The sequence below is a fragment of the Bactrocera neohumeralis genome, chromosome 5 (assembly GCF_024586455.1).
Source record: "Bactrocera neohumeralis isolate Rockhampton chromosome 5, APGP_CSIRO_Bneo_wtdbg2-racon-allhic-juicebox.fasta_v2, whole genome shotgun sequence".
NCBI lineage: Eukaryota > Metazoa > Arthropoda > Insecta > Diptera > Tephritidae > Bactrocera > Bactrocera neohumeralis.
The window spans coordinates 58948615-58967592 of record NC_065922.1 but is presented as its reverse complement, the minus strand read 5'-3'; the positions used below and the strand labels follow the sequence as shown (position 1 = coordinate 58967592).

Here is an 18978-nt window from a genome sequence, read left to right as displayed (position 1 = left end):
CCGATATTGATATATCTTTGTAGTTCAAAACTACCTAAACAAACTCTCGAAACCTTTGAATATACCCTAGCAGATAATTCAGATATACCGACGTGGTCAAATTTCGACAGTTTTTTAACCCACAAATACAAAACCCTCGAATCTGTTGGAAATTTCAAAGCTTCAGTAGCAAAATTACCCCCATTCCACACCGGTACGGTTAAAGAACAGATGAAAAGAAATATAACACTTTTCATGCAAACGTGGCTGAAACGCCAATAGCTAGACCCTCTAATACTCAAAGGAATACTAATTTCAACTTTACCCAACAAAATATAGATACAGAAAGCTGTAAGCTCTGCAAAAAGCAGCACCCTATTCGAGAATGTCCCAAATTTCTCGCAATGAATGTAGAGACACGTATCTCCACAATCAAAAAATATGGTTATTGCTATAACTGCTTGGCTATTTCACATAGTTACAAGAACTGTGTGAGTAAATTCTCGTGTCGTAAGTGTCACAAAAAACACAACACTCTGATACACAGAGAATCCAGCTTTCGACCTGAATCAACTCCGGAAATGCCAAACGTCACTAGTTCGAGCCCTGAAAACGCTTCAAGTACCGCATTACCCACCCAAAGCACAAATACAACTCGACAATCCTACACAACAACTATACAGTCCACTAAATCATCAACCCAAGACCCACCCAACCCAAGTAGGAAGCAGATATTACTCGGTACTGCAATGGTTCAAGTAGAACATAATGGCCAGCGATATTCCGCGAGAGCTCTAATTGATTCAGGATCGGAAGCCACATTTATATCTCGAAGACTTCAAAGAAGTTTGGATATACCCACCCACTCTGTATCAGCCCAAGTGACCGGACTAAACAATGCAGTTTCAGCAACACCAACGAGTATTTGTGAAATCACACTTTGCTCACCCTTAAACACCAATTATAAGCTATCAGCACAGGCATTTATACTAAATAGCCTAACTGATAATTTACCCTCATACCCCATAGATCCAAAGCAGTGTCTTAAAAATCTTGGATTCACATTAGCCGACACTCAATTTCACAAACCCAGACCCGTGGATATACTAATCGGTAGTGATATCTATCCCAGTATTTTACTCAATGGAGTAAAGCGAAACGTACTAGGTTCACTCTTAGCTCAAGAGACAGAATTCGGATGGATATTGTCCGGACCCATCACCCAACCCACCCAAAATTCCACCATAGTTTCATTTCACAATAAAGTGAACCCTGAGAATCTACTCACACGTTTTTGGGAGGTGGAGGAAATCCCAAAGGAATCCGTAGTTTCCAAATCAGATCAAATTTGTGAGGAAATTTTCCAAAAAACTACCCGTTGTAATCCAAATGGGCGCTATATAGTAACCCTACCCTTCAAAGAACCCGACAATATTGATATCGGATACTCTAGACATATAGCGTTGGCCCAATTCCTCCGAAATGAACGAGCTTTACTTAAAAAACCCGAAGTGAAGGCAGAATATGACAAAGCAATTATGGAATATTTGGAACTCGGACAAATGAAGAAAGTGGAGTATGACCCTTCTGGTAAAGCGACCCAATATTACTTACCACACCACGCAGTCATTAAACCCGATCGTATAACCACGAAATTGCGTGTGGTATTTAATGCATCTTGCCCCACGTCAAATCACAAAAGCTTGAATGACGTCTTACATATCGGGCCTACTTTACAGAAAGACCTTGTCATTCTGATCACAAATTGGCGACTCTTCCAATTCGTTTTTAATGCGGATATTCAGAAAATGTACCGGCAAATACTCGTAGACCCTAATCACACTCGGTTCCAAAGGATATTATTTAGGAAGTCCCCGGAAGACACAATAGAAGACTTCGAATTGCAAACAGTCACGTTCGGCATAAATTGTGCGCCGTATCTAGCGATCCGTACCCTCATGAAGCTAGCTGATGATATAGAAGAAACCCACCCATTAGCAGCCAAAATACTTCGCCAGGAAATGTATGTAGACGATGTTTTAGCTGGAACACATGACCTGACCACGGCAAAGTCAGCACGAGATGAACTCATTTCCGCTCTGAAGTCCCCAGGATTCGCTCTGCGAAAATGGACCTCCAATGACCCACACATTCTGAAGGGACTTCCACAGGATCATCTTTTAGAAACGGAAACACTAAACCTTTCGGAACCCGAGAACACCAAAACCCTGGGCATTCGATGGAACTCTAAAAAGGATTCATTTTTCTTCCTCGTCAACCCAATGGAGAAAAAACCCGCACACACCAAACGTGAAGTTTTATCAGCCATAGCAAAATTGTTTGACCCAGCCGGTTGGCTTAGTCCAATAATAATCACGGCAAAAATAATTATGCAACAAATATGGCTAGATAAAACTGACTGGGATGAAAGCCTGAAGCCCCTCACCCTTCATCGATGGAACAGCTTCGTAAAGGATTACGACAACATAAACAAAATTGAAATACCCAGGTGGACCCATTTTAACCCAACAACCACCATTGAATTCCACGGTTTCTCTGATGCTTCAGAAAAAGCATATGCCGCGACACTTTATATAAGGGTTTCAGTTGGAGACAAAATATGGACAACTCTCTTAGTCTCAAAAACAAGAGTTGCTCCCATTAAAACCGTATCCCTACCCAGATTGGAACTCTGCGGAGCGGTTCTATTAGCTAACCTTGTTAACTCTACCCTATCCCAACTACACTTAACCCAATATAAAAGTTGTTTTTGGACTGACTCAACCATAGTTCTTGCTTGGTTAAACAAACCACCCTGTTCATGGACCACTTTCGTTTCTCATCGAGTAGCTGCAATCACCGAGAAAGTAGGAGTCGAAAATTGGAACCATGTGGAAAGCCAAGACAATCCCGCAGACTTAGCAAGCCGAGGATGTACACCCACCGATCTATTTAATTGCAACCTCTGGTGGCATGGACCCCAATGGCTACAACATGAAAAGGAGCATTTTCCAGCATCGGAGAAAACATACAACACTACCGTGGAATTCAAACCCGTTAAGACGTTTGCGATAACCACCCAAGAGGATATACTCGAAAGGTTTTCCTCATTCCCCAGAGCTATTCGCGTTATCGCTTACCTATTCAGGTTTTGCGCAAATGCCTCACCAAGGAGGCGAGAAATTGGTTACTCAAGCCACGAAATAACCCCGGAAGAGTTCAAAACAACCCGAATGAAGTTAATTATTCACACCCAAAAAACACATTTCCGAGAAGAATATGATGCATTGACCCGTAAAACCCAAATACATAAGAAAAGTTCATTATTGACTTTAAATCCATTCATTGACCCTAAAGGAGTTATGCGAAGTGACGGAAGATTAACCAATTCCGCAGCGCTATCATATAATGAGCGCCACCCGATCTTATTACCCTATAATAGTCGTTTAACAAAATTACTAACTCAATTTACCCATTTAGCAACGTTACACGGCGGAAATCAGCTAGTTCTCCGACTCCTAAGGACAGAATTCTGGATACCCAAAGCAAAGATGCTGATTAAAACAATAATTCATCAATGCAAAACGTGCATCATACACAACAAGGCTCAACAAACCCAAATAATGGCAGCTCTTCCAAATGAACGAACCATCCTAACCCGGCCGTTTGCTGCCACTGGTATCGACTTTGCTGGACCTTACGACATCAAAAACTACACTGGGAGAGCATGTCTAATCACCAAAGGATATATATGTGTATTTGTATGCTTTTCAACTAAAGCAATACATCTGGAACCCGTTAGCGATCTCACTACGCAAGCCTTCCTAGCAGCATTCTCCCGTTTCTTCTCGAGGCGTGGATGTCCCGCCAATCTTTATTCCGACAACGGAACAAACTTTATAGGAGCTTCACAGTTGCTAATGAAAGATCGGCGTGAATTATTACAGACACTTCGAACTCAAATTACATCTCTCCATAGCCATCAAAATATCTCATGGCACTTCAACCCACCAGGAGCTCCACATATGGGTGGATTATGGGAAGCAGGCGTAAAAAGTCTAAAAACTCACCTAAAAAAGATCGCAAAACTACAAAAATTCACGTTTGAAGAATTTGCTACCCTCTTAACCCGCATTGAAAGTTGTTTAAACTCTCGGCCAATAAGCCCCATAAGCGACGACTCATCAAATTTGGAACCTCTAACTCCAGGACACTTCCTTATAGGTACCCCATTGTTAACCCCTGCCGAACCCAATTTAGAGGATGCAAACTTAAGCATCGTTAACAGATGGCAGAAACTAAAAATACTCTACCAGCACATTTGCAAGAGATGGAAAGAAGAGTACCTTAAGGAGCTACACAAACGATACAAATGGAAATATCCACAACGTAATATTGAAGTTAACGACTTAGTCGTTATAAGAAACGAAAATATTTCACCCAACGAATGGAAGCTCGGTCGAATCCAAAAGGTCTTCCCCGGCTTAGACAATAAGACACGAGTGGTTGAAATCCGAACTGCTCAAGGCACAATAACCCGCCCCATCACAAAAATTGTGATATTAAACACAGAATAACATACAAGTTTTCTCTTCTTTTTTAGTGAAATGGCCCCAACAGTCACCAACTCAGCCAAACCTCGTTCTATGAGCCCAACAATCACCAACTCACCCAAACCTCGTCGTATGAGCTCGACCATTACCATCCGGTCCTGTAGCGCAACCCGTAGCATTACGCCAATTTCGGAAGACGAAACGATGTCACGACGTATGCGGCGTTTCAAGTCGACCCTTCCCACTATTCGTGAGGAAAAGGAATGTGATGATCGCACAACCCGAAAAACGATCTCACATCACAGAAAACCCACGTCACATCGTCATGTCGCTTGCGGAATATGCAAGAAAGACCACCGTCTAGTGACTTGCGCTACATACTCTTCATACAATATAAGCAAAAAATACGAAGCAGTAATAAAGCATCACTACTGCGTTAATTGCTTAGCCAGGTCGCACAAGACAGAAGGATGCACAAGCAAAAATCGATGTTCCACTTGCCATGGGAAACATCATTCATCTCTACACGGACATCCGAGGCTATACCCGACCAACGATGCCAATGTTGTTGAGAAACATCCACTTGCGATAGAGACCCGATTACCATCCTTACTGGCTAAGCAGACCCTAGTACCCACATTGAAGATCCGATTAAGATGCGATGGCGAATGATACAAAGTTCGAGCCATTTTGAACCCTACCCTAAAAATTACAAATATAGCGGCCGAACTCGTTAAAAAATTAAAACTGCCAATTACATACCTCAACACGTATCGTATTTGTAGCATCAAAATAAGCTCAAATAATGACACAAAGTTTTGTCTGGAATGTAACGCAGTAATCACCCACAATTTACCCAAAAAACCCTATGAGCGAGATCTAAGTGACGATGTGCAAATGCGCTTTGAACACTTAGTTCTCGCTGACCCTCAATTCCACAGCAACAAAGAGATAATCGTTGGAGATTGGAGCGGATATATACCCTCAAATCATCAGAAGTGGACTATTCAAACCCGATAATGGTACAGTGGTAGCGCAGAATACAGCATTTGGCTGGACCCTTACTGGCACCATCTAACCCTAAGTATACTGCTGATAATTACTCCAATCAATCTCAAATTTTTCAATCAATATGTTACCCTACTAATACTCAATTATTTCGCAGATTCTGCAAGGTGGCCGGGATGTTTAACCCAAACAAATACTCCTCTGCATTACTCCCACAAATTACATAAAGTAATAGAGGCGTAATGCAGAGGAATATAAACCGCCCCAACTTCACTCAACAGAAAAGAAGGAAAAACAAAAGGAGAATAACTTTCCCGCGCTTTTTGCCTTAAGGCATATTATTATCCCGCCAACGCAGCGAACACGAAGTGAGATCTTCTACAAGCAATCCAAGTGAACACGGAGCAACACAACAAATAAAATACAAGTGAACACGGAGACAAGTGTAGTTTAATTAAACAAGTAATAACACAAAACTCTTTCCTTTTAAATTAACAACAAAGTGAACAACTACCATATAAAGTACAAGTCAAGTACAAACTCTAACTACAACACAACACAATACGGATACAACCCAGGAATCCACACATCTACAGCGAGGGAATCAACAACAACAACCCAGGAATAAGGAAAATTGAACTCGAAACAGGTTACATTAATAAGTTAAATTAACATAGAATTACATATTTATATCTCCAAGTAACCCACTTAATCATTATTGATTACACACACACACATTTATATATATGTATATACCCTGATACATGTTAAAGTGAAATATCCTAATACATATATACCCAAAAATATATTATAACCTAAATATATATTAAAGCAAAATTTATAACGTTAAAACTCAAAAATAAATATCTTTTAATTAAACGCATACCAAGTCCATTCGGATAAGTTAGAGTCCGTTCAAAAACAATTTTTACTTTTTGCCTTAAATCATTTGCATTGGGATTCCAGTTTAAATCTTCCCCCTTACATTAACCGTTTAAAACTTATAAATCTCCCGACACTCACTAGTCGTAGGGAGATGCTTGGTATAATATTTCTTGTAAAACTCATGAATGGGTCAGTCTGTAGCTCATCTCTCTTATCTGATATAATTTTAACGTTGCCGCTCGACCAAATTTTGAGTTAAACGAACCATTCCGCCGTATATGTCATGATTTCAATTTTCATTCCAGCACATTTGATCTAACAGACTCATTTGAAAATTACTTTAATCTAATTCTTAATTTCGGCTTTTGAAATTTTTGTTTCTGTAGCTGAGCAGCTTAAGATCGCAACGCTTAAAACTCTCTTGCCTTTTGTGACTCGGCTAATTCCGCTCGTTCGCGGATTGCGCCCCTCGCGTCGGTTGGGCGGGAGGAGGGTAATCGTTGGGTATTATTATTAGGGGCTTGAACAGTTTTTATTGGATTAAAAAAATTTTTGATTATATTAACGATATTATTCCAGCAAAGTTTTATACCATTATATTAATTGCTTCTTGATTTACTTATGTAGTGAAAACTGAACGTTTAAAGTGGAATTTAAAATACTGCTATATGCCAGTTTCACACTGTGACACTGTGAAATCCAACTGTGAAAGGTTTTTTTACTCAGGTCAAAACTTACACGGACGGACGGACAGATAGATTTGAACTCGTCCTGATAATTCTAACTCGATTATTTTTAGGTCATGTACACAACTTATGGATCAACAAAACTATTATACTCCTTAATAACATGTTGAAAGAGTATGAAAACATTAATTAGGCAACTTTCACTTTAGTTAAGGAACGTATTCCTTATAATATGAACAGAATGAATCAAAACAACATTAAAGAAAATTTATCCAAACAACCATATCATGGAACAATATAAATGCACTATTACTACAACAAACAATAGCAACCCAAATACATAGTTATCAATTAGTAAACAACAGGCATCTCAATAGTATAAGTAACACTAAGATATGTTTGATTAAAAGGTATTGTTACAGCAAATATTTCGCACTGCATTTGCTTATGCACGTAATCGTAGTCTCATATCAAGAAATAGGCACAATAAATTACTCATACGCCATTGTTAAACCATTTATTTATAAATCAGCCTATTAATCAATCCATGTAGTGCAAAGTATAAAATTGTATTGAATAATTCAATAAAAATTTATAATTTGTTCAAAACCATCGGGTAAATCTGGAGCAATACATATTTGAGAGCGTAAAAAATTGGTAAAACTGATTACCGTGACTTACTCACTCAATGTGTTTTCAAAAATTATAAAGCAAAATACATTGAAAGAAAGTTTGCGCAATATTAAGTAATTCTTCACAAAACGATGGCGGGTATCAACTTAAAAATTGTGGAACCGCGTTTACAGACACCGCGTTTCATTGTTATGCTTTTCGTGCTCTTTTTTATTTATTATAATTTACTTTAAAAATGCCCCTCTTTTCCGACCTCGTTTTCCAATATCTTTCGCGTACCGGTCACGTGGCTGGTGATTGCTTTTTGTATATCAAAAGTGGCTTAGCGACAACTTTATCCCACCTTTGATTTTGTTGAGGGAGCGTTGGAAAGAAAGTACGCTTTCAGCGTAAGGGTATAGAAGTAATCTGGGCCACTATCCTTAATCATCGTTGGAACGGAAGCTGTGGTTCTGTCTTTCAGAGAGCTGACCAGTAAAAACAACCAATATGTTTTCTGTGATCGCAGATTTTCCATGTCAAGCATTTTTTCCCCATCGATGACGAGAACTGTCTCTCAAATTATTTATAGGCTTCAAAAGAGATACCCATGCCTTATGAATATCATGGATTCCTTTTTTCTCGGACTTTGCTTTAAAATTCCCGAAAACGATTATATCATCTTCTGGTCAACGCTTTCAGGTACCCTCAAGTTCAACGTAAAGCGGAACAAACGCGCAAACCAGGGTGATAATATAAAATCGTTCCTTTGGGCGATTTGTGACAGGTTTTTCTTTCACTGAACATTTCGGGTGCATAGTCTTACATTGTAGTTTTTTTTCCCCTTGCCGTAGTAGAGCGAAATTTCGTTGCCGTGGAAATCATTCATTCATCATATCTGTGGTGTTTTTGTATCCCTTCAGTAGTTAGTTAGTTCAGAAAAATTGGAAAACTTAGCTGCAATTGCAAGTGGGCAATGCAACGTAGAATTCCAGCGTTTTCATGAGACTAATTACCATTAAAACCGCAGAACATAAATAACCTCAAAATAGTTGATAACTAATTAACTAATTGCGAATGAACAAACAATAAAAACCACAAAATATAATGAAACTTAGCAAATTAATTAGAGTAAAGTTACATCGACCAGATACAAATATAAACTCATATATTTGAAAACTATTTACATTTGCGCATATGCTTGGAATTAAATTATTAATGCAAATAATCACTCCAACATTTGTATTGAAGTGAAACAAAAAGTTGATAGTTGTATTTTTAGGCAAATATGAAGTTTAACAAATTAAATTCCCAAAGCAACATTAGTGCTCTGACAATAAAGAAGAACGCTAGCGCAATAAGGAATCAGAGTATGACAAACACAATTATGTATGCAAGTATAATGTATATACTATTAGAGTGATTCAAAAAAAATTTTTTTTTTTCGTTTGGTAGTCGGAAAAATAGGTTCCTAGACACCTGTAAAAAAGCCTCTCCAAACATGAGTTTTTAATTGTTACGGGGGATTTCTTAGAGACGTCTAGGAACCTATTTTTCAGAGCATCAAACGAAAAAAATTTTTTTTTTTGATCCACCTTAATATGCATTAATGTTTGACGATGAATATCTCGTAAACGCTTAACTTAATCGAAAAATCATTTGAGACCATTTTTATAGAGCAGTAAATTTCCTACAAAACTACGAGTTTTATCATTCATAATAATTTTTGTTCATTGAGTTATAAAATTCATAAGAAATAAAAAATTTTCCCAAAAATAATCAAACTTTTACTGTTAATATCTTTTAAACGTTTAAGTTTACGAAAAAATCATATGAGACCTTTTAGTGGAGCATTCAATTTCCTACAAAATCTAAGGAACAAGATATTTTTTCAAGTAGTTGGAAGCGAGATATAAATTTTTCTATCTGATAATAAGAAAAAATAGAAAACTGTATGTAGAAGGAACTTCCCGTTACAATTAAAAACTCATGAGTGAAGAGGCTTTCTTAGAGGTGTCCAGGAACCTATTTTTCCGAGTACTAAACGAAAAAAAAAAAAAATTTTTTTGAATCACCCTAATATATGTATATTAGGGCGGGTCGATTTAAAAATCGCCCATTGCTCTCTGAAAATCATATTCTACGGATCAAAATAAGAAACTTTGCCGAAGGAACCATACCTCTAAAACGAATTTTGATGTCCCCCAATTTGGGTCGAACTTTTGGGAAGGGGCAAATTTTGAAAAATCCCACATTGACCCATTTAGAGTGCTCCAATCGAGTCCAAATGTATGACCAACCCCCACTAACTTTGGACGGCCGATCTACCCATGCCAGTGGGACACCCCCTGGAATTTAAGTGAGTTATAGAAAAGAAACTAAAAAAAATTATTGTTTGAAGTCTTTTTACTTTCAAGTCTGGGTAATTTCGCACGGCTACATTTTCCGGTATAACCCATTTGGAAACGCTAGCTATCAATTGAACATGTCGTTCCGTTCCTTGTATGTGTGATGGAATTTTTGGATCATTAAACGGTGGATCATCTTGATTTAAATATTCTTTCAATGTATCGTACGGAATGCTTCGCGTGAATGGTGGTTCAAATACGATATTTATATCATTCAAATTGATCATTTCCGTATAACTTGTGCAATTAAAGTTTATATCTGGTTTTTTATAAACTCTAAGTTCCATTGGCTCGTCAACATCGTTTCGATCAGGTAGAATTTTCTTGATGGCACAGTCGCGCTTTTCTTTCCTATCATCAAACAACATTGATGACAAGATATTTTCCGAATGCGCATAATATGAATTATCTTTAATTACTTGATTGACAATTTTGCGCAAAGGAGGTTCTAGAAATCGTGACCAACCAATGAACTTGAAAAATAATGCACTGCCGTACACGACAGAGCTGTAATACTTGATATTGAAGTACGTTGGCACATAACATTTAAATATAAATTTAACCAGAATTCTTAAATTTGCATCTGGATTTTCCGTTGTCACATATAATCGCAATAATCTAGCGGCCTTGGTGAGCCACCGAGAATGTACAATTTTACCTGGTTTGATGTTAGCCAGATCCACCGGAGCCACACCGCTAGAAATTGCATGGGCCATGTCGTATAAGTACTTCGAATCAGTGGAAAATTCTTTTTTTTCTGGAGCAGGGGGCATATTTTGCAACTCAATTTTCTGGAAGCCGTCCACCACCTAAAAATATATAATAATAAAATAATTAAAAATGGTTGTCAATTATAATATATGAGTGATAGGAATAACTTACCGGAAGAGTTTCACAAGTTTCGATTTGACGGCTCAGTTTTCCGGTTGCCGATCTTTGTCCAGTGCTGGTTGATTTATCCAAAGCTTCAAACAAATGCCGAAACGGAAGTTCGTTGAAGTGTGGAAGGCAAACAAACCAATGCAATAGTCTTTTTAACAGCAATTCGAATCGTCGTATAATTCCACCGTCTGGGCCAGTGTTTGTTGGCTCACCGTCAGTGCATATTCCAAATAATGTAGTGATATATTTTTATCGTTGAAAAAACCATTTAATTTGGTTGTACGTAACCAATCAATTCAGAATTGGGTTCTTTCAAAATAACAAGATGAGGTTCTTTTACCATCCTAGTATGATACTTCTCATCAATTTTATGATGCTACTCTGTCAGGCACACCAAATCTGTCACATACCAAGGCAAAGTTAAAACAATCGTATCTCTCTGTGTATTGTGAACTTGTGCTTCTATCCATATCTTCTTGAACCGGTGGTAACGTTGCTCCTTGCTCTTCAGTTTCCATCATAAATGCATCCATTGTTAGTCTGCTCTGATTATGTTGATCGTGCATGAACTCTTTGAGGCTTTCGGGATCCCAGCCGCATGCACATGGAGCTGCCTTCAAATCGCATTTACATGTTCCAATGTAAAAAATTGTTTCCAGAGATTTTACATACTCTGTAAATTGTTGGGTGTTGTTTCTTCTCTTGATTTGCTCTTGATACTTGTCAACCAATTTATTCAATTTATTACATACACTTTTTTCTGCATTATTTCCATAACAAGTTTTTCCCAAATTCCAATCAACTTATCTTGTACTTGAATAGTGAATGATTTATGGGAAAACTTTTTTGTTCTGTTTTAGCACGTTCGCTTAAGTAAAAATAATATCTCAAGATATTCAGATGGGTTGGTAAATTAAGATCAGTCAAATCAGTAGACACACCAAAAACAGTAACATCATGCTTGGGTATATGACTCATTAGGTTTTCGATAGTTGTTGATGTAGTTGCTTCATCTTGCGGTGTAGAGGATGGTGGATTCATTGTAAACTTCACTTATTATTTTTTTTGAAATACCATAGTGGTTATTGCTTTAGTTCTCCTCACTTTCAGAGGTAATAAGAACGAAATGGTAATTTCAATTCTATTTCAAAATTCCCCTACCCAAAAGTTCGACCCAAATTGGGGGACATCAGAATTCATTTCAGAGGTATGGTTCCTTCGGCAAAGTTTCTTATTTTGATCCCTAGAATATGATTTTCATAGAGCAATGGGCGATTTTTTTGCCTCCCCACAAATCGACCCGGCCTAATATATATGTATTTGAGGTTTAAGAAAATAACATATAATTATAACATATAACTTAGAAAGCTTCTCTATAATTATTTTTCATAATAACATAATATAATATGTAGGTATTTATGTAGCTTTCTTTTCATCGCTAAAAATTTTGGGAGACTATGGGCACATGTAATATAAAACCTTCAGTAAATGTGTATAACCAAACGAGATGTGTGTCGCCAGTGTATCGATATTGAGATATCTTTAGCGGTATTGAACAATCATTTATAATAAAGTTATATATACATATATTTAAAAATGAGTATAAAGTGTGCAAAGTCCTAACGCGATTGATGCTTAATAGCCGAGTCACAGAAAAATTAGCGTCGACTCCTATCAAAATAGAATATTTGTGAAGTGGCCAGATTTGAATATACGCCAATTGCTATTACGATATAATCGTGGGTTTACACCCAGGCATAGTCAAAAAGTTTAAGGAACATGTTGTGGCTAATTTACCACCCACCCTCTCGAGAGGAAATGGTGAAGCGTAGTGAAATAGTCGAGAATAAAGCCTAAATGAACACTGGATATTGCGACTGATTCTCAACCTTGAGAAAAGGAATAAAATCACAAAGCGAAGTATATTTTTACTTGAGTGCTTAATATAAAGATGATCCATCGGTACAATACTCGTATAATACACATATGTACATAACTTCAGAATGTACAATCAAATTAGGAAAGTAATCAAATTATTATTATATAACACTTAATTAATCTCACAAATATGCTGAAATAAAAATGTATGTCCTTAATTAAAGTACTAATATCGTTGAAAGTAATTACTTTCAGTATAGTTTCTGAAATCAATCAGGGTATTAACTTTAACTGTCATAACGAAAAGGCAATGCTCTGGTTCTTTTTTACTCGTAGTAAACCTGTACTGTATGTATAAGAATGTTCAGTTTAGTTTTAATGCAAATTTCATATATAAGAATAATTACGCCAATAAACGAAATATTTATCTTAACCAAATTGCTCTGTTGCAAAAAATAAAAATAGTATTTTCTATAGAATTTTATAACCATGACAATATTTTTGTTATTTCTAAAATTAGCAAATAAATACGTGAAAGATGAATGAAAATTAGTAAATAAGTTTAGTTCAAGTTTGATTTTATTTCCCTAATTTTTAGTTTTTCACGTTGAAAACGTGAAAATGTTATTTTAAGCGTACTCATTTTAGGGATCTCTTAAGTACATTATTAATATTTGATGCCAACTCGTATATTGCATTCAACAGTTAAAATAAGCAATACGCAAGAACAGTGACTCGATTTTAAGGGGGGGGGGGGGGGGGGGGGGGGGGGGGGGGGGGGGGGGGGGTTAAAGTTTGACAACTTTTTTTTTCCAGTTTGTTTATATTTTTTTTTTTTTCTGAACCATCAACATCTCAAGAATATTGTGTTAAAGTTTTAGGTCATTCGGAGAAAAACTAACGAAGTTACAGCAGGTTGAATAACGGTACCTCTAACTACCTGCGCTGAGTGTACAAAACTTTGAATCAATTTTCCCAAATATGTCATTTTTAAAGTCGGTCGGAAAAAACTACTGCATCGATTGTTTTGAAATTTTGTACAAATATTCTACATATATATAGCTCTCGAATGACGTCGAGCTTTTCCAAAAATTTTAATTTCTAAGAAATTTACAATAACAAATAGGTCGATTTTTTCGCCCAAAATCGTCATTTTTGGTTTGAAAATGGTACCAAAAATTGAAAAATTGAAAAATTAAAAAAAAACTCGACGTCAATTGAAAGATAAACTCATAAACTAAAGAAAGCATTTTAATTTTTTGGTTTCAGATGATCCAGTGATGCTGTAGGCTGGTCACCGCACAACAATTTTTTTCGAGGTGCCTGCAGAGATCGACGATAAATCCGTTATTCCTCGCTATTTTTCTATAAAACTTTTTTTAAGTATCCTTCAAATGTTGTACTTTCATATAATAATAAGTAAAATAAACCTACAACAATAATTTTTTCTAAAAAAATTCACGAAAAAAGGTCTTTTTTCGACGAAATAAACCTTACCCCCCCCTTAAGTTAACGACAGCTTTCCTGAATGGTAAATTAGTACAGAATGAGACAATAATTTCGTATATAAACTTCTTGGAGATAATAGAAATGGTTAAACAAGTGACAGAAGTGGCAGAACACAACCTAATATAAATTTTTACGTGATGCCCTAAAGTCAGTGGTCGGCAAAAGTTAAACTGTGACTGTGTTGGTGAGCACAAGCGAATTTCCCAGTCGGAAATTGCGTGAATTGAAAAAAAAGTTATCACTTATTGCGTTTCAATGAGAACATAAAAAAAGGTATTGCATATACAGTGTACATACGTGCATAGATACAAACTTAAATAAAACATTCAAAAATTCATTTGGATTTATGTATGTTATGTAACATACATAGTTACATACATACATAAAAATATAATAAAAATTATAAAAATAATTTGCATTTGCCTGCTTCAAATTCCGAAAATATACATATGTACACGTTATGATATTTCTGTGATAAAATTATCAATAATAATATTTCTAGGGCAGTTTCTTATTAAAAGAATGTATTTTAAATGCGCTGAGGTCAGTTTGTTGCGTTGCTTTGAGCAAACGAACTTTAAGTCGGAAAAAATTTGCTCGCAAAAATATGTCGAAGGAAAAAGTGATAAACACAAATAAGAAATTCTTTTTACATGAGGATAAAATGTTTCCAGAACTCCAAAATATTCGATTTATTTGAAACACACATTTCGCTTCGCAATATTATTAACTCAGATTGGATTTCCAATTTGTATTTGCTAACATCGCAATTAAAGGGATCTTCAAAAATATCGATTAGTGGTTGAAAACAATCAAAATCCTTAAATCTATCTTCAAAGTTATTAAACAGTGTTTCCAATATTGCAATATGATCATGTGATTTATTAACTTGTTTAAGTTTTGCATAAACAAAAACAGTTTTCGGAAAATGGGAATAATCATGCGACTAACAGTAAAAATAATTTTGTTTTGAATTCATGCAGATTTTTTACCGCATTTTGCATTCTTCTTTTCCTTCCTTGAAGCTGTAAATTCAGTTCGTTTAAAATTAAGGTGACATCGGCTAAAAATGCCAAATCTAAAATAAAATCTTCATATTTTAAAGAACGAATCTCGAATTTGAATTTTTCCACATTTTCAGTTTCCAGAAACTGCAGAACTTCCTCCTTAATTCAAACAATCTGTTTAGACAATCATCACGACTTAGCCAACGAACATCTGCAAGCATTTTAAGGTCGGAGTGGCGCTCGTATTTTTTAAAAAGTTTACAAATTTTTTGTGGGTAAGTGAATGATGCCCCGCTCGCACCTTATTAATTATTTGTTCTGCAAGTTTCATGACCGGGTGATTGCTGATAAATTTAGAAGCGAGAATTATGCAATGAAAATTGTGCCCCGAAATACCATGTTTTTTCAATTGCCCTACAAAGCCTTCATATTTTCCAGTCATGACATTTGCACCATCTGTACACACTCCCGCAAATTTATTGATGTCAACAACTGACAAAAACCTTTTCGTTAACGACATCGAACAAAAGCTTTCCCGTCACATTCCCATAGAACGCTTCAAGAGAAAACAATGTTTCAGTTACTTTGTAATTTATATCTACGGTTCGAACACATATAGCTAATTGACAAAGATCGTTAACATCGGTGGTTTCGTCTAAGCATATAGAAAAAAGTTTGCAATCATTAATTTTTTTCAATATTGCTGATTCAATGCACATTCCTAATTGATCAGTACGTCGCGCTACAGTTCGTGAGGATAAAGGAATAGTTTCAAATAATTATATATGTTTAGAAATAGATACATAGTTCATAAGCGAATTTAGTAGTAGAAATCATCCCTGCTACTTTTATACATATTTCGTTAAGTACCTACATTCTTAGCACTTAATTGTATACAACAACACTATGACATTGTTTAAACTAGATGTTTGCTTGCTTTAAGTCTGAGCGCCGGCAATCGCCAAACCGGTTGTGTCTATTTGAGGCAAGCATACATACGTACATTAATGTAAATGCAGAGAATTAGAACAAGTACCACTATCTCAGCTGATCTTTAATACCGTACTTGAGGTAAAAGAAAGGCTGTAGGTTAATCAACTTGTTAAGCTGTTAATTTTGGTTAGTCGTATAATGAAAGTCGCAGTTGAATGTCGCGGTAGCGCAAGCACTTAAACAATATTAAATAAAATACATATAAAATAATTAAATTCGTGGTTTTTCTTTTAAAACATTTAAACGGTCAATAAAAAAGCTTATTGTCCTCCAAACATTTTGGTGACCCCGACGTGATCGTGGAGTTAATATCGTATTAATAAAACGTAACTTTTCGCAAATTTAATTAAAACTTTACGGTCTTTGAAAAAAAAAAAAAATGGCACCCAAGACAATGGAATCAGCTGAAGCCAAGAAGAAGCTGGCTTCATTTGTTCAACAAGTCATCCTACTCAACAACACGTTGACTTTCGATGTCTTGCGTGAGTTCGACGAAGTTGCAGTGGAGGTACGTATCGAGCAAGTGGATAGACTGGAAAAAAGGTTCGATGCTCTCTACACGCAACTAGAGGACAACGACGCTGATGATCTTTTAGCGGAATTTACCAACCACTATATCGAGGTAAAAACCAAGCTGATACGTCAGCGGCACGCTTGCCGAGCTTCCGAAGCTCACAGCTCTACGACGCAGCCGTTTGCTGGCGAACAAACTTCAATTATTGTCTCTCAGCCAAAGCAGAGGTTGCCGGTCCTGCAAATTCTAACATTCAACGGTCAATATGCGGATTGGCCAGATTTTTTCTCAATGTTCAACACCGTTGTACATCAGGACGTAGATCTAACAAGAATTGAGAAATTCCAGCACCTTCGGTCAAGTCTACGTGATGCAGCGTTGGACACCATTCGTTCATTAGAGATAAGTGAACAAAATTATGAAAAGGCTATTGATTTGCTAAGAGCAAGATTTGATAATAAACGCTTGAATTTCCAGGCTCATATCAGAAATATTTTTCAGCTCAAGAGGGTAGAGGGTGATAGGGTTGCCAAACTTCGAGAACTCAGCGATACCGTAAATGCTCACTTGCGAGCGTTGCAAACTATGGGATCCAAGGAACATATTGCTGATTGCTTACTCATTCAACTAGTGTCTCAAAATTTGGACGTCAAATCTCGCGCGAAATGGGAGGAACAAACACCTGTAAGCGAAATACCTACATGGAATTCAATGGCTAGATTTTTGGAGCACCGCTGATAGCAACTGGAAAATGTAGAGAATGTCCTTGGACTTCCGGAAAAACAGGTAGGCAAGAAATTGTCAAATCCCATCAGTCGTAAGGTGCTTTTAACGGCGGCTGTAACTGGATACATATTGTGCAGTTCTAGTGAACACAAAATCGCAAGATGCAAGCAGTTTCTGGGCCTTTCTCCCACAATGCGCTATAAAGAAGCAAAACGGTTAAACCTATGCTTGAATTGCCTTCGAGTTGCGCATTCACTTAAAGACTGCAAGTCCGGACACTGTAGACATTGCGCGTCGAAGCATCACAGTCTGCTTCATCAAGACACAAATTCCTTTCCGACAACTTCACAAACAGTGGCTTCTGATAAGCCACCGCAGCTATCACAACCAACCACGTCTAATTCGTTCAACCCGTACTCGTTTTCTTCCTCATCTTTCGGTCCTTCAGCTTCTGCACTCGTCGCATCTGAAGTTCAGGCTAGCGTTGCTGAAAAAGATTTCGTTCTCTTAGCAACCGCCATAATTTATGTAAAAAATCTATCTGGCTCCCTCATTCCTTGCAGGGCTCTGCTAGATTCTGCGTCACAATTAAACTTTATAACCAATCGACTCGCTAATCAACTACAATTAAAGAAGGTCAAATCTTCCCAGCTCATTTCTGGTATCGGCCAAAATGATTTCGTTGCCAATCATATCGTTAATTTCGACCTGCATTCGCGCATTAACGATTACATTGCCAAATTGTTTGCGGTTATCACCCCCACCATCACCGATGTTCAACCATCTCGTTCTTTAAAGGGTATTAATTGGAATATACCACAAAACATACGCTTAGCAGACCCACACTTTTTCGAACCGCAGCGCGTTGATATGCTCATTGGAGCTAGTTTATTCTTTGACCTGCTCTGTGTTGGCCAGATACGTCTGGCTGAAAATTTACCACTTCTATAAAAAACAAAGGTTGTATCAGGCGCAACAACATACAACATTTCGAAGCTATCTTGCTTAGCAGCCATCGACATGGCTCTAGCAAATGACTCAGATGACGACTTACATAACCTAGTTCAACGCTTTTGGGAAATAGAGAACTGTATTGGCTCCACACCAAAAACTACAATAGAGGAGGATTTGTGCGAAGAGCATTTCATAAAAACCCATAAGCGATTGGAATCTGGTGAGTTTTCGGTTCGATTACCAACAAAATCACCTTCTTGCGAACTAGGAGAGTCGTATCAACAGGCTGTCAATCGATTCAAGGCTTTAGAGCGGAAATTTCAGCGCAATGCTGAACTAAAACAACAATATTCGTCATTCATTAAGGAGTATTTTGATTTGAAC

General features: G+C 36.9%; 2 protein-coding genes across 2 annotated transcripts; both read left to right on the top strand.

Annotated features, from left to right (window-relative positions):
- The first annotated feature begins 560 nt into the window (after window positions 1-560).
- LOC126759328 (uncharacterized) lies at window positions 561-4556 on the top strand. Its single transcript, XM_050474061.1, has 2 exons — window positions 561-2331; window positions 4204-4556. Exons 1-2 carry the CDS (start codon window positions 561-563, stop codon window positions 4554-4556), a joined length of 2124 nt encoding a protein of 707 aa, XP_050330018.1.
- A 12223-nt stretch (window positions 4557-16779) lies between these two features.
- Window positions 16780-17652, top strand: LOC126759327 (uncharacterized). The gene has a single exon (XM_050474060.1). It carries the CDS (start codon window positions 16780-16782, stop codon window positions 17650-17652), a length of 873 nt encoding a protein of 290 aa, XP_050330017.1.
- The last annotated feature ends 1326 nt before the right edge of the window (window positions 17653-18978 follow it).

Excerpts from the sequence above, each read along its gene's own strand:
- LOC126759328 (XM_050474061.1), top strand. The coding sequence starts at position 561 with ATGCCAAACGTCACTAGTTCGAGCCCTGAAAACGCTTCAAGTACCGCA. Across the intron at positions 2,332-4,203 it reads AAAATTGTTTGACCCAGCCG|GTACCCCATTGTTAACCCCT; the intron begins GTTGGCTTAGTC and ends ACTTCCTTATAG.
- LOC126759327 (XM_050474060.1), top strand. The coding sequence starts at position 16,780 with ATGGCACCCAAGACAATGGAATCAGCTGAAGCCAAGAAGAAGCTGGCT.